The sequence below is a fragment of the Carcharodon carcharias genome, unplaced genomic scaffold, assembly GCF_017639515.1.
Source record: "Carcharodon carcharias isolate sCarCar2 unplaced genomic scaffold, sCarCar2.pri scaffold_785_ctg1, whole genome shotgun sequence".
In the NCBI taxonomy this organism is placed as follows: Eukaryota; Metazoa; Chordata; class Chondrichthyes; order Lamniformes; family Lamnidae; genus Carcharodon; species Carcharodon carcharias.
The window spans coordinates 27,501-49,246 of record NW_024471112.1 but is presented as its reverse complement, the minus strand read 5'-3'; the positions used below and the strand labels follow the sequence as shown (position 1 = coordinate 49,246).

Sequence of the window (21,746 nt, the reverse complement as noted above, 5' to 3'; positions counted from 1 at the left end):
ACTGTGGGTGTACCTACACCACACATGGGACAAAATCCTGGAACTCCCTCCCTAACAGCACCGTGGGTGTACCTACACCACACGGACATAGTCCTGGAACTCCCTCCCTAACAGCACTGTGGGTGTACCTACACCACATGGGGACAAAATCCTGGAACTCCCTCCCTAACAGCACCGTGGGTGTACCTACACCACACGGACAAAATCCTGGAACTCCCTCCCTAACAGCGCTGTGGCTGTACCTACACCACACGGACAAAATCCTGGAACTCCATCCCTAACAGCGCCGTGGGTGTACCTACACCACACGGGGACTGCAGCGGCTCACCCACCACCTTCTCAAGGGGCAATTAGGGATGGGCAATAAATGCTGGGCCCAGCCAGAGACACCCACATCCCCTGAATGAATCCAAAAAGTTCCCATATAGCCACGATAGAAAGCTCGGTGAGCAGGGATAGGGAGGGAGTTCAGGACTGACATGGACAGGCCGGTGCAGTGGGCAGACGCGTTGGCAGATGGAACTTAACACGGTGTTCAGTGTGAAGTGCTACGTTTTGGTGGGAAGAATGAAGCGAAGCCATTGGAACTAAAGGGTACAATTTCAGAAGGGAGTGCAGGAACAGAGGAGCTGGGGGACGTGCACACACACACACATGCACACACAAACGCATACGCATACACGCACACACACACACGCATACACGCACACACACACACATACGCATACACACACACACACACACGCATACACACACACGCATACACACACATACGCATACACACACACACACACGCATACGCATACACACACACATGCACACACACACACGCATACACGCACACACACACACGCATACACACACACACGCATACGCATACACACACACACACGCACACACACACACGCTTACACACACGCACACGCATTCATGCACACACACACACGCACACACGCATACACACACACACGCATACGCACACATGCACACACACACATGCACACACACACGCACACATGCACACACACACGCATACACACACACACACGCATACACACACACACGCACACGCACCACCCTGCCAGGGCGAGTTGAGAAAGCCATTTTAAAAAATGCTCACAGCATCTTTGGCCTTATTAATAAAGTTACAGCCCACAAGAGGAAGGAATTGATGTTAAACCCTTTATAAAACACTGGGTTAGTCCCCCAGCTGGAGTACCCTATCCTCAATCCCGGGCCCCTCACTCCAGGAAGGATGTCGAGAGTCTCGGAGAGGGTGTCAGAGGGAGATTTACCAGAACGGGACCCTGGGGGGGGGGAGGATGAGGGGGCTTCAGTTCACGTGGAGGGACTGGAGAAGCTGGGATTATTCTCCTTAGAGCGGAGAAGGTTAAGGGAGGGGGAGGGGGGAGATTGAATCGAGACGTTCAAAATCACGAAGGGAGGGGGTTTGGGGTAGAGTAGAGAGGGAGAGACTGTTTCCAGCGGCGGGAGGGTCGGTAACCAGAGGGGACACAGATTGAAGAGAATCGGTAACAGAACCAGAGGGTGGGGGGTTGAGGGGAGGAGATGAGGAGAATTATTTTTTATAAACACAGCGAGTTGTTGTGATCTGGAAGGCGCTGCCTGAAAGGGCGGTGGAAGCAGATTCAATAGGAACTTTCCAAGGGGGAATTGGATAAATACTGGAAGGGGAAAATTTGCAGGGATATTGTGGGGGGGGGGAAGTGGGGACCACTTGGATTGGGCTGGCACAGGGCAATGGGCTGAGTGGCCTCCTCCGGGGGCAGATGTGAAACTGTGACTGCTGTCTGAGTTTGCTGGGATGATGATTGGCGTGTGTGTGTCTGTGTGTGTGTGTGTGTGTGTGTGTGTGTCTGTGTGTGCGGGAGAGTGAGAGGGAAACGTAGAGACCCTCTCTTTGTTTCAGACAGAGCTCGTTCCGCCATATGATGTGGTACCTTCCATGCGGCCGGTGGTCATAGTTGGACCCTCCCTGAAAGGATATGAGGTGAGTTGCATCCTGTTGAGCGGGTTGGCGGCCCAGAGCGGGTGGGGAGGGGTTGGGGTTGTAGGCGGGGTGAGGTGGGATGGAGAAGGGAGCTATCAGCCTCACTAACAGCCGGCCCTAGTCCGCGGGCAGAACCCTGGCCTCCGAGTTCGAAGGTTGTGGGTTCGAGACCCGACACAAGAGGCTGGGGCCAGCCTGGCGCTCCCATGCGTCTCTCCGCCGTGGTGCCTACAGCCTTCGGGAAGTGACGTTGTACTGAGGGAGCTCGGAGAGTGGTGGAGGGTGGGGAAGCTCTCCCCAGTGTCCTGCGGCCGATGCTCATCCCTCGAGCGGCGCCACAGAAACCAGGTGATCTGGCTCGTTGCCGTGCCCGCTGTTTGTGGGATCTTGCCGTGCACAGGTGGGGCTGACAGGTCTCCCACATTACAACCACGGCCACACACTTAGGAGGTTCCCCGTTGGCTGCAAGGCGCTTCAGGGCATCCCGGGGAGCGAGAGGTGCTGGAGACATGCAAGCATTTCCTTTCTTTTTTTTAGCTTTGCTTGTGTGCATCAGTGTGTGGGTGTGTGTGTCTGCCTGTATGTGTGTGGGTGTGTGTGTCTGCTTGTATGTGTGTGGGTGTGTGTGTCTGCTTGTATGTGTGTGTGTCTGCCTGTATGTGTGTGGGTGTGTGTCTGCCTGTATGTGTGTGGGTGTGTGTGTCTGCTTGTATGTGTGTGTGTCTGCCTGTATGTGTGTGGGTGTGTATGCCTGCCTGTATGTGTGTGGGTGTGTGTGGCTGCCTGTATGTGTGTGGGAGTGTGTTTCTGCCTGTGTGTGTGTGTGATTGCCTGTGTGTGTGTGGGTGTGGGTGTCTGCCTGTATGTGTGTGGGTGTGTGTGTCTGCCTGTATGTGTGTGGGTGTGTGTCTGCCTGTATGTGTGTGGGTGTGTGTCTGCCTGTATATGTGTGTGGGTGCATGTGTCTGCCTGTATATGTGTGTGGGTGTATGTGTCTGACTGTATATGTGTGTGGGTGTGTGTGTGCCTGCCTGTTTATGTGTGTGGGTGCATGTGTCTGCCTGTATATGTGTGTGGGTGTGGGTGTCTGCCTGCATGTGTGTGTGTGTGTGTGTGTGTGGGTGTCTGCCAGTATATATGTGTGTGTGTGTCTGCCTGTATATATGTGTGTGTCTGCCTGTATATATGTGTGTGTCTGCCTGCCTGTATATGTGTGTCTGTCTGCCTGTATATGTGTGTGTGTCTGCCTGTATGTGTGTGTGTGTGTCTGCCTGTATATTTGTGTGTGTGTCTGCCTGTATATATATATATATGTGTGTGTGTGTGTCTGCCTGTATATGTGTGTGTGTCTGCCTGTATATGTGTGTGTGTCTGCCTGTATATGTGCGTGTCTGCCTGTATATATGTGCGTGTCTGCCTGTATATGTGTGTGTCTGCCTGTATATGTGTGTGTGTCTGCCTGTATGTGTGTGTGTGTGTGTGTGTCTGCCTGTATATATATGTGTGTATGTGTCTGCCTGTATATATATATGTGTGTGTGTCTGCCTGTATATGTGTGTGTGTGTGTCTGCCTGTATATGTGTGTGGGTGGGTGGGTGGGTGTCTGCCTATATATATGTGTGTGTGTGTGTGTCTGCCTGTATTTATGTGTGTGGGTGTCTGCCTGCATATATGTGTGGGTGCGGGTATCTGCCTGTATATGTGTGTGGGTGCGTGTGTCTGCCTGTATATGTGTGTGGGTGCGTGTGTCTGCCTGTACGTGTGTGTGGGTGCGTGTGTCTGCCTGTACGTGTGTGTGGGTGTGTGTGTCTGCCTGTATGTGTGTGTGGGTGCGTGTGTCTGCCTGTATGTGTGTGGGTGCGTGTATCTGCCTGTACGTGTGTGTGGGTGCATGTGTCTGCCTGTACGTGTCTGTGGGTGCTTGTGTCTGCCTGTACGTGTGTGTGGGTGCGTGTGTCTGCCTGTACATGTGTGTGTGGGTGCGTGTGTCTGCCTGTATGTGTGTGTGGGTGCGTGTGTCTCCCTGTACGTGTGTGTGGGTGCGTGTATCTGCCTGTATGTGTGTGTGTCTGCCTGTATGTGTGTGTCTGTCTGGATATATATGTCTGTGTGTATGCCTATATATATGTGTGTGTGTGTGTGTGTGTGTATCTGTCTATATATATGCGTGCGTAAGGGTGTCTGCCTGTATATATGTGTGGGTGTTCTCCTGTATATATGTGTGTGTGTGTGTGCCTGTATATATGTGTGTGTGTGTCTGCCTGTATATATGTGTGTGTGTATCTGCCTGTATATATGTGTGTATGTGTCTGCCTGTATATATATATATATATATATGTGTGTGTGTGTGTGTGTATCTGCCTATATATATATGTGTGTGAGGGTGTCTGCCTGTATGTGTGTGTGGGTATGGGTGTCTGCCTGTATATATGTGTGGGTGTCTGCCTGTATATATGTGTGTGTCGGTGAGTCTGTCTGTATATATGTGTGGGTGTCTGCCTGTATATATGTGTGTGTGTCTGCCTGTATATATGTGTGTGTGTGTCTACCTGTATATATGTGTGTGTGTGTGTGTGTGCGTGTATCTGCCTGTATATATGTGTGTGTGTGTGTGTGTGTATCTGCCTGTATATATGTATGGGTGCGGGTGTCTGCCTGTATATATGTGTGGGTGTCTACCTGTATATATGTGTGGGTGTCTGCCTGTATATGTGTGTGGGTGCGGGTGTCTGCCTGTATATGTGTGTGGGTGTTTATGTCTGGCTGTATATGTGTGTGGGTGTGAGCGCATGTCTGCCTGTATGTGTGTGCGGGTGTGTGTGTCTGCCTGTATGTATGTGTGGGTGCGTGTGTCTGCCTGTATATATGTGTGTGGGTGTCTGCCTGTATATATGTGTGGGTGTCTGCCTGTATATATGTGTGGGTGTGGGTGTCTTTGCCTGTATATGTGTGTGGGTGCATGTGTCTGCCTGTATATGTGTGTGGGTGCGTGTGTCTGCCTGTATATGTGTGTGGGTGCGTGTGTCTGGCTGTATATGTGTGTGGGTGTGTGCGTGTCTCTGCCTGTATGTATGTGTGTGTGTGTCTGCCTGTATATTTGTGTGTGTGTCTGCCTGTATATATATATGTGTGTCTGCCTGTATATATATGTGTGTGCGTGTCTGCCTGTATATATGTGCGTGTCTGCCTGTACATGTGTGTGTGTCTGCCTGTACATGTGTGTATGTGTGTCTGCCTGTATATGTGCATGTGTGTCCGCCTATATGTGTGTGTGTGTGTGTCTGCCTGTATGTGTGTCTGCCTGTATATGTATGTGTGTGTGTCTGCCTGTATGTGTGTGTGTGTGTGTCTGCCTGTATGTGTGTGTGTCTGCCTGTATATGTGTGTGGGTGGGTGGGTGTGTGTCTGCCTATATATATGTGTGTGTGTGTGTCTGCCTGTATTTATGTGTGTGGGTGTCTGCCTGTATATATGTGTGGGTGCGTGTGTCTGCCTGTATATGTGTGTGGGTGCGTGTGTCTGCCTGTACGTGTGTGTGTGGGTGCGTGTGTCTGCCTGTACGTGTGTGTGGGGGTGCGTGTGTCTGCCTGTACGTGTGTGTGGGTGTGTGTGTCTGCCTGTATGTGTGTGTGGGTGCGTGTGTCTGCCTGTATGTGTGTGTGGGTGCGTGTGTCAGCCTGTACGTATGTGTGGGTGCATGTGTCTGCCTGTACGTGTCTGTGGGTGCTTGTGTCTGCCTGTACGTGTGTGTGGGTGCGTGTGTCTGCCTGTACATGTGTGTGTGGGTGCGTGTGTCTGCCTGTATGTGTGTGTGGGTGCGTGTGTCTCCCTGTACGTGTGTGTGGGTGCGTGTATCTGCCTGTATGTGTGTGTGTGTGTGTGTGTGTCTGCCTGGATATATATGTCTGTGTGTATGCCTGTATATATATGTGTGTGTGTGTGTGTGTGTGTGTGTGTGTGTGTGTGTATCTGTCTATATATATATGCGTGCGTGAGGGTGTCTGCCTTTTTATGTGTGGGGGTATGGGTGTCTGCCTGTATATATGTGTGGGTGTGTCTGCCTGTATATATGTGTGTGTGTGTCTGCCTGTATATATGTGTGTGTGTGTCTGCCTGTATATATGTGTGTGTGTGTGTCTGCCTGTATATATGTGTGTGTGTGTGTCTGCCTGTATATATGTGTGTGTGTGTCTGCCTGTATATATATATATATGTGTGTGTGTGTATGCCTATATATATATATATATGTGTGTGTGTGTGTATCTGCCTATATATATGTGTGTGTGTGGGTGTCTGCCTGTATGTGTGTGTGGGTATGGGTGTCTGCCTGTATATATGTGTGGGTGTCTGCCTGTATATATGTGTGTGTCGGTGAGTCTGTCTGTATATATGTGTGGGTGTCTGCCTGTATATATGTGTGTGTGTGTCTGCCTGTATATATGTGTGTATGTGTGTCTACCTGTATATATGTGTGTGTGGGTGTGTGTGTGTGTGTGTGCGTGTATCTGCCTGTATATATGTGTGTGTGTGTGTGTGTCTCCCTGTACGTGTGTGTGGGTGCGTGTATCTGCCTGTATGTGTGTGTGTGTGTGTGTGTGTGTCTGCCTGGATATATATGTCTGTGTGTATGCCTGTATATATATGTGTGTGTGTGTGTGTGTGTGTGTGTGTGTGTGTATCTGTCTATATATATATGCGTGCGTGAGGGTGTCTGCCTTTTTATGTGTGGGGGTATGGGTGTCTGCCTGTATATATGTGTGTGTGTGTCTGCCTGTATATATGTGTGTGTGTGTCTGCCTGTATATATGTGTGTGTGTGTCTGCCTGTATATATGTGTGTGTGTGTGTCTGCCTGTATATATGTGTGTGTGTGTGTCTGCCTGTATATATGTGTGTGTGTGTGTCTGCCTGTATATATATATATATGTGTGTGTGTGTATGCCTATATATATATATATATGTGTGTGTGTGTGTATCTGCCTATATATATGTGTGTGTGTGGGTGTCTGCCTGTATGTGTGTGTGGGTATGGGTGTCTGCCTGTATATATGTGTGGGTGTCTGCCTGTATATATGTGTGTGTCGGTGAGTCTGTCTGTATATATGTGTGGGTGTCTGCCTGTATATATGTGTGTGTGTGTCTGCCTGTATATATGTGTGTATGTGTGTCTACCTGTATATATGTGTGTGTGGGGGTGTGTGTGTGTGTGTATCTGCCTGTATATATGTGTGTGTGTGTGTGTGTATCTGCCTGTATATATGTGTGGATGTCTACCTGTATATATGTGTGGGTGTCTGCCTGTATATGTGTGTGGGCGCGGGTGTCTGCCTGTATATGTGTGTGGGTGTTTATGTCTGGCTGTATATGTGTGTGGGTGTGTGCGCATGTCTGCCTGTATGTGTGTGCGGGTGTGTGTGTCTGCCTGTGTGTATGTGTGGGTGCATGTGTCTGCCTGTATATATGTGTGTGGGTGTCTGCCTGTATATATATGTGTGTGTGTGTCTGCCTGTATATATGTGTGGGTGTGGGTGTCTGCCTGTATATATGTGTGGGTGTCTGCCTGTATATATATGTGGGTGTGGGTGTCTTTGCCTGTATATGTGTGTGGGTGCATGTGTCTGCCTGTATATGTGTGTGGGTGCGTGTGTCTGCCTGTATATGTGTGTGGGTGTTTATGTCTGGCTGTATATGTGTGTGGGTGTGTGCGTGTCTCTGCCTGTGTGTGTGTGTGGGTGCATGTGTCAGCCTGTATATATGTGTGTGTGGGTGTCTGCCTGTATATATGTGTGGGTGTGGGTGTCTGCCTGTATGTGTGTGTGGGTGCATGTGTCTGCCTGTGTATATGTGTGTGTGGGTGTCTGCCTGTATATATGTGTGGGTGTCTGCCTGTATATATGTGTGGGTGTCTGCCTGTATATATGTGTGTGGGTGTGGGTGTCTGCCTGTATATGTGTGTGGGTGCGGGTGTCTGCCTGTATGTGTGTGTGTGAGTGTGGGTGTCTGCCTGTATATGTGTGTGGGTGCGGGTGTCTGCCTGTATGTGTGTGTGGGTGCAGGTGTCTGCCTGTATGTGTGTGTGGGTGCAGGTGTCTTCCTGTATATATGTGTGTGGGTGTCTGCCTGTATATGTGTGTGGCTGTGGGTGTCTGCCTGTATATATGGGTGGGTGTCTGCCTGTATATTTGTGTGTCGATGTGTCCGTCTGTATATATGTGTGTGTGGGTGTGTGTGTCTGCCTGTATATATGTGTGTGTGTGTGTCTGCCTGTATATATGTGTGTGTGGGTGTCTGCCTGTATATATGTGTGTGTGTATCTGCCTGTATATGTGTGTGGGTGCGGGTGTCTGCCTGTATATGTGTGTAGGTGTTTATGTCTGGCTGTATATGTGTGTGGGTGTGTGCGCATGTCCGCCTGTATGTGTGTGTGGGTGCGTGTGTCTGCCTGTATGTATGTGTGGGTGCGTGTGTCTGCCTGTATATATGTGTGTGGGTGCCTGCCTGTATATATGTGTGTGGGTGCCTGCCTGTATATATGTGTGTGTGTGTGTGTGTGTGTGTGTCTGCCTGTATATATGTGTGGGTGTGGGTGTCTGCCTGTATATATGTGTGGGTGTGGGTGTCTTTGCCTGTATATGTGTGTGGGTGCGTGTGTCTGCCTGTATATGTGTGTGGGTGCGTGTGTCTGCCTGTATATGTGTGTGGGTGCGTGTGTCTGGCTGTATATGTGTGTGGGTGTGTGCGTGTGTCTGCCTGGGTGTGTGGGTGCATGTGTCTGCCTGTATGTGTGTGTGGGTGCATGTGTCTGCCTGTATGTGTGTGTGGGTGCATGTGTCTGCCTGTATATATGTGTGTGTGGGTGTCTGCCTGTATATATGTGTGGGTGTCTGCCTGTATATGTGTGTGGGTGTGGGTGTCTGCCTGTATATGTGTGTGGGTGCAGGTGTCTGCCTGTATGTGTGTGGGGGTGCGTGTGTCTGCCTGTATGTGTGTGGGGGTGCGTGTGACTGCCTGTATGTCGGGGTGCGTGTGTCTGCCTGCATGTGTGTGGGGGTGCGTGTGACTGCCTGTATGTGTGTGTGGGTGCATGTGCCTGCCTGCATGTGTATGTGGGTGTGTGTGTCTGCCTGTATCTGTGTGTGTCTGCCTGTATCTGTGTGTGTGTCTGCCTGTATATTTGTGTGGGTGTGTGTGTCTGCCTGTATCTGTGTGTGTTTGTGTGTGTGTCTGCCTGTATATATATGTGTGTGTGTGTGTGTCTGCCTGTATATATGTGTGGGTGTGTGTGTCTGCCTGTATCTGTGTGTGTATGTGTGTGTCTGCCTGTATATATGTGTGTGTGTGTGTGTGTGTGCCTGCCCGTATATATGTGTGGGTGTGGTTAATTGCCTGTATATATGTGTGGGTGTGGTTAATTGCCTGTATATATGTGCGGGTGTGGGTGATTGCCTGTATATATGTGTGGGTGTGGTTAATTGCCTGTATATATGTGTGGGTGTGGGTAATTGCCTATATATATGTGTGGGTGTGGGTAATTGCCTGTATATATGTGTGGGTGTGGGTAATTGCCTGTATATATGTGTGGGTGTGGGTGTGAGGTTGGGGGTGTGGGCGTGAGATTGAAGGAGTGTGCAGCATGCACGAAAGAGAGATTGAGGAAGTGCGGGTGCGCACGTGAGATCAAGAATGCAGGAGTGTGCGCGAGATTGCAGGAGTGTGCGTGAGATTGCGGGAGTGTGCGTGAGATTGCGGGAGTGTGCGTGAGATTGCGGGAGTGTACGTGAGATTGCGGCAGTGTGCGTGAGATTGAGGGAGTGTGCGCGCGTGAGATTGCGGGAGTGTGCACGAGATTGCGGGAGTGTGCACGAGATTGCGGGATTGTGCGTGAGATTGCGGGAGTGTGCGCGCGTGAGATTGCGGGAGTGTGCGTGAGATTGCGGGAGTGTGCGTGAGATTGCGGGAGTGTGCGTGAGATTGCGGGAGTGTGCGTGAGATTGCGGGAGTGTGCACGTGTGAGATTGCGGGAGTGTGCGTGAGATTGCGGGAGTGTGCGTGAGATTGCGGGAGTGTGCACGCGTGAGATTGCGGGAGTGTGCACGCGTGAGATTGCGGGAGTGTGCACGCGTGAGATTGCGGGAGTGTGCACGCGTGAGATTGCGGGAGTGTGCGTGAGATTGCGGGAGTGTGCGTGAGATTGCGGGAGTGTGCGTGAGATTGCGGGAGTGTGCGCGCGTGAGATTGCGGGAGTGTGCGCGCGTGAGATTGCGGGAGTGTGCGCGCGTGAGATTGCGGGAGTGTGCGCGCGTGAGATTGCGGGAGTGTGCGCGCGTGAGATTGCGGGAGTGTGCGCGCGTGAGATTGCGGGAGTGTGCGCGCGTGAGATTGCGGGAGTGTGCGCGCGTGAGATTGCGGGAGTGTGCGCGCGTGAGATTGCGGGAGTGTGCGCGCGTGAGATTGCGGGAGTGTGCGCGCGTGAGATTGCGGGAGTGTGTGCGAGATTGCGGGAGTGTGCGCGAGATTGCGGGAGTGTGCACGCGTGAGATTGCGGGAGTGTGTGTGAGATTGCGGGAGTGTGCGTGAGATTGCGGGAGTGTGTGTGAGATTGTGGGAGTGTGTGTGAGATTGTGGGAGTGTGCACGCGTGAGATTGCAGGAGTGTGCGTGAGATTGCGGGAGTGTGCGTGAGATTGCGGGAGTGTGCGTGAGATTGCGGGAGTGTGCGTGAGATTGCGGGAGTGTGCGTGAGATTGCGGGAGTGTGCGTGAGATTGCGGGAGTGTGCGTGAGATTGCGGGAGTGTGCGTGAGATTGCGGGAGTGTGCGCGTGTGAGATTGCTGGAGTGTGCGTGAGATTGTGGGAGTGTGCGTGAGATTGCGGGAGTGTGCGCGCGTGAGATTGCGGGAGTGTGCGTGAGATTGCAGGAGTGTGCGTGAGATTGCGGGAGTGTGCGTGAGATTGCGGGAGTGTGCACGCATGAGATTGCGGGAGTGTGCGTGAGATTGCGGGAGTGTGCGTGAGATTGCGGGAGTGTGCGTGAGATTGCGGGAGTGTGCGTGAGATTGCGGGAGTGTGCGTGAGATTGCGGGAGTGTGCACGAGATTGCGGGAGTGTGCACGCGTGAGATTGCGGGAGTGTGCACGCGTGAGATTGCGGGAGTGTGCACGCGTGAGATTGCGGGAGTGTGCGTGAGATTGCGGGAGTGTGCGTGAGATTGCAGGAGTGTGCGTGAGATTGCGGGAGTGTGTGTGAGATTGCGGGAGTGTGCACGCGTGAGATTGCGGGAGTGTGCGTAAGATTGCGGGAGTGTGCGTGAGATTGCGGGAGTGTGCGTGAGATTGCGGGAGTGTGTGTGAGATTGCGGGAGTGTGTGTGAGATTGCGGGAGTGTGCGAGAGATTGCGGGAGTGTGCACCTGTGAGATTGCGGGAGTGTGTGTGAGATTGTGGGAGTGTGCGTGCGATTGCGGGAGTGCGCGTGAGATTGCGGGAGTGTGCGTGAGATTGCGGGAGTGTGCGTGAGATTGCGGGAGTGTGCGTGAGATTGCGGGAGTGTGCGTGAGATTGTGGGAGTGTGCGTGAGATTGCGGGAGTGTGCACGCGTGAGATTGCGGGAGTGTGCGTGAGATTGCGAGAGTGTGCGTGAGATTGCGGGAGTGTGCACGCGTGAGATTGCGGGAGTGTGCGTGAGATTGCGGGAGTGTGTGTGAGATTGTAGGAGTGTGTGTGAGATTGTGGGAGTGTGCACGCGTGAGATTGCGGGAGTGTGCACGCGTGAGATTGCGGGAGTGTGCGTGAGATTGCGGGAGTGTGCGTGAGATTGCGGGAGTGTGCGTGCGATTGCGGGAGTGTGCGTGAGATTGCGGGAGTGTGCGTGAGATTGCGGGAGTGTGCGTGAGATTGCGGGAGTGTGCGTGAGATTGAGGGAGTGTGCGCGCGTGAGATTGCGGGAGTGTGCACGAGATTGCGGGAGTGTGCACGAGATTGCGGGAGTGTGCACGAGATTGCGGGAGTGTGCGCGCGTGAGATTGCGGGAGTGTGCGTGAGATTGTGGGAGTGTGCGTGAGATTGCGGGAGTGTGCACGTGTGAGATTGCGGGAGTGTGCACGTGTGAGATTGCGGGAGTGTGCGTGAGATTGTGGGAGTGTGCGTGAGATTGCGGGAGTGTGCGTGAGATTGCGGGAGTGTGCACGTGTGAGATTGCGGGAGTGTGCGTGAGATTGCGGGAGTGTGTGTGAGATTGTGGGAGTGTGCACGCGTGAGATTGCGGGAGTGTGTGTGAGATTGCGGGAGTGTGCGTGCGATTGCGGGAGTGTGCGAGAGATTGCGGGAGTGTGCGTGAGATTGTGGGAGTGTGCGTGAGATTGCGGGAGTGTGCGTGAGATTGCGGGAGTGTGCGCGCGTGAGATTGCGGGAGTGTGCGCGCGTGAGATTGCGGGAGTGTGCGTGAGATTGCGGGAGTGTGCACACGTGAGATTGCGGGAGTGTGCACACGTGAGATTGCGGGAGTGTGCACACGTGAGATTGCGGGAGTGTGCGTGAGATTGCGGGAGTGTGCGTGAGATTGCGGGAGTGTGCGTGAGATTGCGGGAGTGTGTGTGAGGTTGCGGGAGTGTGCACGTGTGAGATTGCGGGAGTGTGCGTGAGATTGCGGTAGTGTGCACGCGTGAGATTGCGGGAGTGTGCGTGAGATTGCAGGAGTGTGCGTGAGATTGCGGGAGTGTGCGTGAGATTGCGGGAGTGTGCGTGAGATTGCGGGAGTGTGCGTGAGATTGCGGGAGTGTGCGTGAGATTGCGGGAGTGTGTGTGAGATTGCGGGAGTGTGCACGTGTGAGATTGCGGGAGTGTGCGTGAGATTGCGGTAGTGTGCACACGTGAGATTGCGAGAGTGTGCACACGTGAGATTGCGGGAGTGTGCGTGAGATTGCGGGAGTGTGCGTGAGATTGCGGGAGTGTGCGTGAGATTGCGGGAGTGTGCGTGAGATTGCGGGAGTGTGCACGTGTGAGATTGCGGGAGTGTGCGTGAGATTGCGGTAGTGTGCACGCGTGAGATTGCGGGAGTGTGCGTGAGTTTGCAGGAGTGTGCGTGAGATTGCGGGAGTGTGCGTGAGATTGCGGGAGTGTGCACGCATGAGATTGCGGGAGTGTGCGTGAGATTGCGGGAGTGTGTGAGAGATTGTGGGAGTGTGTGTGAGATTGTGGGAGTGTGTGTGAGATTGTGGGAGTGTGTGTGAGATTGCGGGAGTGTGCACGCGTGAGATTGCGGGAGTGTGCACGCGTGAGATTGCGGGAGTGTGCACGCGTGAGATTGCGGGAGTGTGCGTGAGATTGCGGGAGTGTGCGTGAGATTGCGGGAGTGTGCGTGAGATTGCGGGAGTGTGCGTGAGATTGCGGGAGTGTGCGTGAGATTGCGGGAGTGAGCGTGAGATTCCGGAGTGTGCGTGAGATTGCGGGAGTGTGCGTGAGATTGCGGGAGTGTGCGTGAGATTGCGGGAGTGTGCGTGAGATTGCGGGAGTGTGTGTGAGATTGTAGGAGTGTGTGTGAGATTGTGGGAGTGTGCACGCGTGAGATTGCGGGAGTGTGCACGCGTGAGATTGCGGGAGTGTGCGTGAGATTGCGGGAGTGTGCGTGCGATTGCGGGAGTGTGCGTGCGATTGCGGGAGTGTGCGTGGGATTGTGGGAGTGTGCGTGAGATTGTGGGAGTGTGCGTGAGATTGCGGGAGTGTGCGTGAGATTGCGGGAGTGTGCGTGAGATTGCGGGAGTGTGCGTGAGATTGAGGGAGTGTGCGCGCGTGAGATTGCGGGAGTGTGCACGAGATTGCGGGAGTGTGCACGTGTGAGATTGCGGGAGTGTGCGTGAGATTGTGGGAGTGTGCGTGAGATTGCGGGAGTGTGCGTGAGATTGCGGGAGTGTGCACGTGTGAGATTGCGGGAGTGTGCGTGAGATTGCGGGAGTGTGTGTGAGATTGTGGGAGTGTGCACGCGTGAGATTGCGGGAGTGTGTGTGAGATTGCGGGAGTGTGCGTGCGATTGCGGGAGTGTGCGAGAGATTGCGGGAGTGTGCGTGAGATTGCGGGAGTGTGCGCGCGTGAGATTGCGGGAGTGTGCGTGAGATTGCGGGAGTGTGCACACGTGAGATTGCGGGAGTGTGCGTGAGATTGCGGGAGTGTGCGTGAGATTGCGGGAGTGTGCACACGTGAGATTGCGGGAGTGTGCGTGAGATTGCGGGAGTGTGCGTGAGATTGCGGGAGTGTGCGTGAGATTGCGGGAGTGTGCACGTGTGAGATTGCGGGAGTGTGCGTGAGATTGCGGTAGTGTGCACGCGTGCGATTGCGGGAGTGTGCGTGAGATTGCAGAAGTGTGCGTGAGATTGCGGGAGTGTGTGTGAGATTGTGGGAGTGTGTGTGAGATTGCGGGAGTGTGCGTGAGATTGCGGGAGTGTGTGTGAGATTGCGGGAGTGTGTGTGAGATTGCGGGAGTGTGCGTGAGATTGCGGGAGTGTGCGTGAGATTGCGGGAGTGTGTGTGAGATTGCGGGAGTGTGTGTGAGATTGCGGGAGTGTGCACGCGTGAGATTGCGGGAGTGTGCGTGAGATTGCGGGAGTGTGCGTGAGATTGCGGGAGTGTGCGTGAGATTGCGGGAGTGTGCGTGAGTGAGCGTGAGATTCCGGAGTGTGCGTGAGATTGCGAGAGTGTGCGTGAGATTGCGGGAGTGTGCGTGAGATTGCGGGAGTGTGCGTGAGATTGCGGGAGTGTGCGTGAGATTGCAGGACTGTGCGTGCGTGAGATTGCGGGAGTGTGCGTGAGATTGCGGGAGTGTGCGTGAGATTGCGGGAGTGTGCGTGAGATTGCGGGAGTGTGCGTGAGATTGCGGGAGTGTGCGTGAGATTGCGGGAGTGTGCACACGTGAGATTGCGGGAGTGTGCGTAAGATTGCGGGAGTGTGCGTGAGATTGCGGGAGTGTGCGTGAGATTGCGGGAGTGTGTGTGAGATTGCGGGAGTGTGTGTGAGATTGCGGGAGTGTGCACGTGTGAGATTGCGGGAGTGTGCACGTGTGAGATTGCGGGAGTGTGCGTGAGATTGCGGTAGTGTGCACGCGTGAGATTGCGGGAGTGTGCGTGAGATTGCAGGAGTGTGTGTGAGATTGTGGGAGTGTGTGTGAGATTGTGGGAGTGTGCACGTGTGAGATTGTGGGAGTGTGTGTGAGATTGTGGGAGTGTGCACGCGTGAGATTGCGGGAGTGTGCGTGAGATTGCGGGAGTGTGCGTGAGATTGCGGGAGTGTGCGTGAGATTGCGGGAGTGTGCGTGAGATTGCGGGAGTGTGCGTGAGATTGCAGGACTGTGCGTGCGTGAGATTGCGGGAGTGTGCGTGAGATTGCGGGAGTGTGCGTGAGATTGCGGGAGTGTGCGTGAGATTGCGGGAGTGTGCGTGAGATTGCGGGAGTGTGCACACGTGAGATTGCGGGAGCGTGCGTGAGATTGCGGGAGTGTGTGTGAGATTGCGGGAGTGTGCGTGAGATTGCGGGAGTGTGCACACGTGAGATTGCGGGAGTGTGCGTGAGATTGCGGGAGTGTGCGTGAGATTGCGGGAGTGTGCGTGAGATTGCGGGAGTGTGCACGTGTGAGATTGCGGGAGTGTGCGTGAGATTGCGGGAGTGTGCGTGAGATTGCGGGAGTGTGCGTGAGATTGCGGGAGTGTGCGTGAGATTGCGGGAGTGAGCGTGAGATTCCGGAGTGTGCGTGAGATTGCGAGAGTGTGCGTGAGATTGCGGGAGTGTGCGTGAGATTGCGGGAGTGTGCGTGAGATTGCAGGAGTGTGTGCGAGATTGTGGGAGTGTGTGTGAGATTGTGGGAGTGTGTGTGAGATTGTGGGAGTGTGCACGCGTGAGATTGCGGGAGTGTGCGTGAGATTGTGGGAGTGTGCGTGAGATTGCGGGAGTGTGCGTGAGATTGCGGGAGTGTGCGTGAGATTGCGGGAGTGTGCACGTGTGAGATTGTGGGAGTGTGCGTGAGATTGCGGTAGTGTGCACGCGTGAGATTGCGGGAGTGTGCGTGAGATTGTGGGAGTGTGCGTGAGATTGCGGGAGTGTGCACGCGTGAGATTGCGGGAGTGTGCGTGAGATTGCGGGAGTGTGCGTGAGATTGCGGGAGTGTGCGTGAGATTGCGGGAGTGTGCACACGTGAGATTGCAGGAGTGTGCGTGAGATTGCGGGAGTGAGCGTGAGATTCCGGAGTGTGCGTGAGATTGCGAGAGTGTGCGTGAGATTGCGGGAGTGTGCGTGAGATTGCGGGAGTGTGCGTGAGATTGCAGGACTGTGCGTGCGTGAGATTGCGGGAGTGTGTGTGAGATTGCGGGAGTGTGCGTGAGATTGCGGGAGTGTGCGTGAGATTGCGGGAGTGTGCGTGAGATTGCGGGAGTGTGCGTGAGATTGCGGGAGTGTGTGTGAGATTGCGGGAGTGTGCGTGAGATTGTGGGAGTGTGCACGCAAGAGAGAGAGAAATTGTGGGAGGGCGCATGTGCGAGAGTGAGAGATTGCGGGAGCGCGAGAGAGAGAGAGAGATTGCGGGAGTGCGAGAGAGAGGGAGAGAGAGATTGCGGGAGCGCGAGAGAGAGAGAGAGATTGAGGGAGCGCGTGTGTGAGAGAGGGAGAGATTGCGGGAGCGCGAGAGAGAGAGAGAGATTGCGGGAGCGCGAGAGAGAGAGATTGCGGGAGCGTGAGAGAGAGAGAGAGATTGCGGAATGCGAGAGAGAGAGAGATTGTGGGAGCGCGAGAGAGAGAGATTGCGGGAGCGCGAGAGAGAGAGAGATTGCGGAACAAGAGAGAGAGAGATTGCGGGAGCGCGAGAGAGAGATTGCGGGAGCGCGATAGAGAGAGAGATTGCGGGAGGGCGAGAGAGAGAGAGAGATTGCGGGAGCACGAGAGAGAGAGAGATTGTGGGAGTGCGAGAGAGAGAGAGAGAGAGAGAGATTGCGGGAGCGCGAGAGAGAGAGAGAGAGAGAGATTGTTGGAGCGCGAGAGAGAGATTGTGGGAGCGTGAGAGAGAGAGAGATTGCGGGAGAGCGAGAGAGAGAGAGAGAGAGAGATTGCGGGAGCACGAGAGAGAGAGAGATTGCGGGAGCGCGAGAGAGAGAGATTGCGGGAGCGCGAGAGAGAGAGAGAGAGATTGCGGGAGCGCGAGAGAGAGAGAGAGAGATTGCGGGAGTGCGATAGAGAGAGAGATTGCGGGAGCGCGAGAGAGAGAGAGAGCGATTGCAGGAACACGCGCGCGAGCGAGAGAGATTGCGGGAGCGCGCATGAGCGTGACTGAGGGAGTGCGCGCATGAGATTGTGTGTGTCTGCGTGTGTCACTGTGTGTAAATCCCTGTGGGTGATTGTGAGGAGCTGGAGAGATCAGGAGGCGATGTCAAAGGAACAAACACCTGTGACCCTGCTGTATGGTCACAATTGTCTCCTGCATTGCCTGCACACGAGTTAATTGGAATGGAGAAACGGGACTGGGCCTCATGGTTTTCACGTTGGGTGCCCCACTCCCTCGTCTGGTGGTGCAGAACTTGAGTGTTGCTGTAATAAGAGGCATGTTGAAGCTTTTCCTCTTGCACTCATCAGGACACTTCGCAAGAATAAGCAATATAAGGCGAAAACGACTGTATGTGAAAAGAGCGCTGATTGGTTGGGAAGTGGCGTTTCCATGGAGAATGCACCGATCGTGCATGACAGTTAACTGCCAAGCATTGTTTGACATTTAAATCAGGCAGCTTGACCCTGATTGGTCAAGGCACTGCCCTGAGGAATGGGTCAGTGAATGGCTGTCACTTATTTTGTTTAGCTGAAACAGGTGCAATGTGTGTACATGTTCTTTCTGTCTGCAAAGTCCAGGGCCCCGTGTACCAATATATGTAGCTTCCAGGACACGCAAATGCACCACATTGTGAGCCCAACTGACAGTCTTAAATTGGCTGTCAGTATAATTCCTAGCACACTGAGGACTGTTTAACAAACGTTATCCAATTGCAGAATCACGCCCAATGTTGGACGCTGTGTTCTGAGTTTTGCAAGGACAGTTTCATTGGACATGGTCTGTACCTTGCCCGTTGTGAACAGCGGCTGGGACATGCTGTTTGATATGATCTGCCAGTCTTTGGGACATGCGGTCTACACACCCAGCATCACCCTGACACTGAAATTCACATACCACATTCCTCATTCGTGTGATGGGCAGAATGTCTTTTTGGATTGATGGCAGCATCCCGTTAGTGGTGAATACCACTCGTGTTGTTACTGCATAGTAGCAGTGTGAAACCGCTAGCTTCACACATTTATTTGAGATATTTGAGATACCTTGCCCTTCCAGGGTAATCTGAGGTACTTTTCAGGGTAGAAAGTAACAGCCTTAGACCTGTTCATGAGTTTGTGCGATATACAGTGTGAAATGATCTGATCAGGGTGCCCATTATCCCACAGGGTGCCTTTGATGTGCCTTAGCTTGTGGAGCTGTAAAAATCCCAACGCGTATAGTGACCAGTGAAGGTAGGCTTGTGGTAGACCCACCCCCTGGTGGGTTTATCCACGAGCATGTCAAGGAAGGGGAGTTCATTTGACTGCTCCATTTCATATATTAGTACACGGGGTCCTGTACTTTGCAGACAGAAAGAACATGTACACACATTATGCCTGTTTCAGCTAAACAAGATAAGTGACAGCCATTCGCTGACTCATTCCTCAGGGCAGTGCCTTAACCAATTGGGGTCAAGCTTTAAATTCTGAACCACACTTGGCAGTTAACTGTCAGTCGCCATCGGTGCATTCTCCGTGGCAATGCCGCTTGCCAACCAATCAGCGCTCTCTTCACATACAGTGTAAATTGTTGTTTCCCCCTTTATAATTGGTGCTCCTGTGAAGTGTCCTGATGAGTGCAAGATGAAAAGCTTCAACGTCTCTCTTTTTTTTTTGCAGTAACGCTTAATCCCCAGTTAGGGTTTCAGCTTCTCGGCTCCACCTTCCATCTCTGTCCCTCTCTCCCTCCCTATCTCCCTCCCTCCATCTCTCTCTCCTCCCCCTCTCTCTCACTCCTTCTCTCTCTCCCTCCCTCCCTCCCCCTCTCTCTCTCTCTCTCCCTCCCTCTCTCTCTCTCTTCCTCTGACTCTCTCCTTCTGCAGGTGACAGACATGATGCAGAAAGCTCTCTTCGATTTTTTGAGGCAGAGGTTTGATGGAAGGTGAGTAACCTTGACACAGAGGAGGGTGAGAGGCTGCCCCCAGAACTGTGCTGGCCTTTCCAGCTATTGTGAAACCCGCTCCCCCTCTCTCTTCACAGCCCGAAACCCAGCCGCCAGACTGATCACACAGCTCGGATAACTCGCAGCGCTGAGGGAGCGCCGCGCTGTGGGAGGGTCAGCGCTGAGGGAGAGCCGCACTGTGGGAGGGTCAGCGCTGAGGGAGAGCCGCACTGTGGGAGGGTCAGTGCTGAGGGAGAGCCGCACTGTGGGAGGGTCAGCGCTGAGGGAGAGCCGCGCTGTCGGAGGGTCAGTGCTGAGGGAGCGCCGCGCTGTGGGAGGGTCAGCGCTGAGGGAGAGCTGCGCTGTGGGAGGGTCAGTGCTGAGGGAGTGCCGCACTGTCGGAGGGTCAGTGCTGAGGGAGTGCCGCACTGTCGGAGGGTCAGTGTTGAGGGAGCGCCGCACTGTCGGAGGGTCAGTGCTGAGGGAGTGCCACACTGTCGGAGGGTCAGTGTTGAGGGAGTGCCGCACTGTCGGAGGGTCAGTGCTGAGGGAGTGCCACACTGTCGGAGGGTCAGCGCTGAGGGAGCGCCGCACAGTCGGAGGGTCAACCCTGAGGGAGCGCTGCACTATCGGAAGGTCAGTGCTGAGGGAGAGCCGCACTGTCGGAGAGTCAGTGCTGAGGGAGAGCCGCGCTGTCGGAGGGTCAGTGCTGAGGGAACGCCGCACTGTCAGAGGGTCAGCGCTGAGGGAGCACCGCACTGTCGGAGGGTCAGTGCTGAGGGAGTGCCGCGCTGTGGGAGGGTCAGTGCTGAGGGAGAGCCGCACTGTCGGAGGGTCAGTGCTGAGGGAGTGCCGCACTGTCGGAGGGTCAGTGCTGAGGGAGTGCCGCGCTGTGGGAGGGTCAGTGCTGAGGGAGTGCCGCGCTGTGGGAGGGTCAGTGCTGAGGGAGAGCCACACTGTCGGAGGGTCAGTGCTGAGGGAGAGCCGCACTGTCGGAGGGTCAGTGCTGAGGGAGTGCCGCACTGTGGGAGGGTCAGCGCTGAGGGAGAGCCGCACTGTCGGAGGGTCAGTGCTGAGGGAGCACCGCACTGTCGGAGGGTCGGCGCTGAGGGAGTGCCGCACTGTCGGAGGGTCAGCGCTGAGGGAGAGCCGCACTGTGGGAGGGTCAGCGCCGAGGGAGAGCCGCACTGTGGGAGGGTCAGCGCCGAGGGAGAGCCGCACTGTTGGAGGCTCAGCTCTGAGGGAGCACCGCACTGTTGGAGGGTCAGCGCCGAGGGAGCGCCGCACTGTTGGAGGGTCAGTGCTGAGGGAGCGCCGCACTGTCGGAGGGTCAGCGCTGAGGGAGTGCCGCACTGTCGGAGGGTCAGTGCTGAGGGAGAGCCGCACTGTGGGAGGGTCAGCGCCGAGGGAGAGCCGCACTGTCGGAGGGTCAGTGCTGAGGGAGAGCCGCACTGTGGGAGGGTCAGCGCCGAGGGAGAGCCGCAGTGTCAGAGGTGCCGCCTTTTAGACAGGATCTGAAGCCACGGATCCAGCTACTCACTCAGGTGGACATCCAAAAATCCACGGTCACCATTTTGAAGAAGATCAGAGGAGGAGGAGCGGGGTCTATCCCCTCCCCCCGCGGGGTCAATGTCTCACCAATCGGCCAAGAAACCAGGCATCGTCGCGCTGCTGCCTGCGGGAGCTTGCTGTGCGCACATTGGCCGCCACGTTCCCTCACAGGCACAGCAGCGGCGACACTTCAGAGCAAGTCCTTCAGCGGCCGTGAGGCTGTCTGAGGGAGGGAGGAACAGGAAGGGTCTGGCACACACTCTCTCCCCCCCAACCCCACCTGCCAAAGCGCCCCCCACCCCCCCACTCCCTCAGTGACCTTGTGTTTCTCTCCCCATCAGGATCTCCATCACTCGGGTGACAGCAGACCTCTCCCTGGCCAAGCGCTCGGTGCTGAACAACAGCAGCAAGCGCACCATCATCGAGAGGTCCAACACCAGGTCCAGCATTGGTGAGTGCAGGGGTGAGGGGGTGGGGGCGCGAGCTGTCCGGGTACAATCTCCACCCCGCGCACACCCACACCTCCTCACAGGCCGGGGTGACAAGATACACGTCCCCAAATTGGCCGGCGATAGGAAGATAAGCAGCAGCATCAGCCAAGGAGAGGGAAGGCCTGAATTACAAAGACATGAAGTGAATGGACAAACCAAAACTAAACAGAAACGTGTATCCACATAAATACTCTTCAACAAGGGAGAATCCAACCATCTCCCCCTTGACGTTCAATGACATCACCATCACTGAATCCCCCCACTATCAACATCCTGGGGGTTACCCATTGACCAGAAACTGAACTGGGACCAGCCATATAAACACTGTGGCTACAAGAGCAGGTCAGAGGCTGGGAATCCTGCGGAGAGTCACTCACCTCCTGACCCCCCCCCACCAACCCCCACAAAGTCTGTCCACCATCTACAAGGCACAAGTCAGGAGTGGGATGGGACACTCCCCACTTGCCTGGATGAGTGCGGCTCCC

General features: G+C 54.6%; 1 protein-coding gene across 1 annotated transcript in view; it reads left to right on the top strand.

Moving 5' to 3' along the window:
• LOC121275194 (voltage-dependent L-type calcium channel subunit beta-4-like) overlaps positions 1 to 21,746 on the top strand; it is a gene marked incomplete at its 5' end in the record, with an annotated part of 37,672 nt that overhangs the window by 5,990 nt on the left and 9,936 nt on the right. The window contains 3 exons of the mRNA XM_041182616.1: positions 1,931 to 2,011; positions 19,161 to 19,219; positions 21,112 to 21,221. Coding sequence (XP_041038550.1) covers positions 1,931 to 2,011; positions 19,161 to 19,219; positions 21,112 to 21,221 — 250 coding nt within the window. The remainder of the gene's footprint in view (positions 1 to 1,930; positions 2,012 to 19,160; positions 19,220 to 21,111; positions 21,222 to 21,746) is intronic.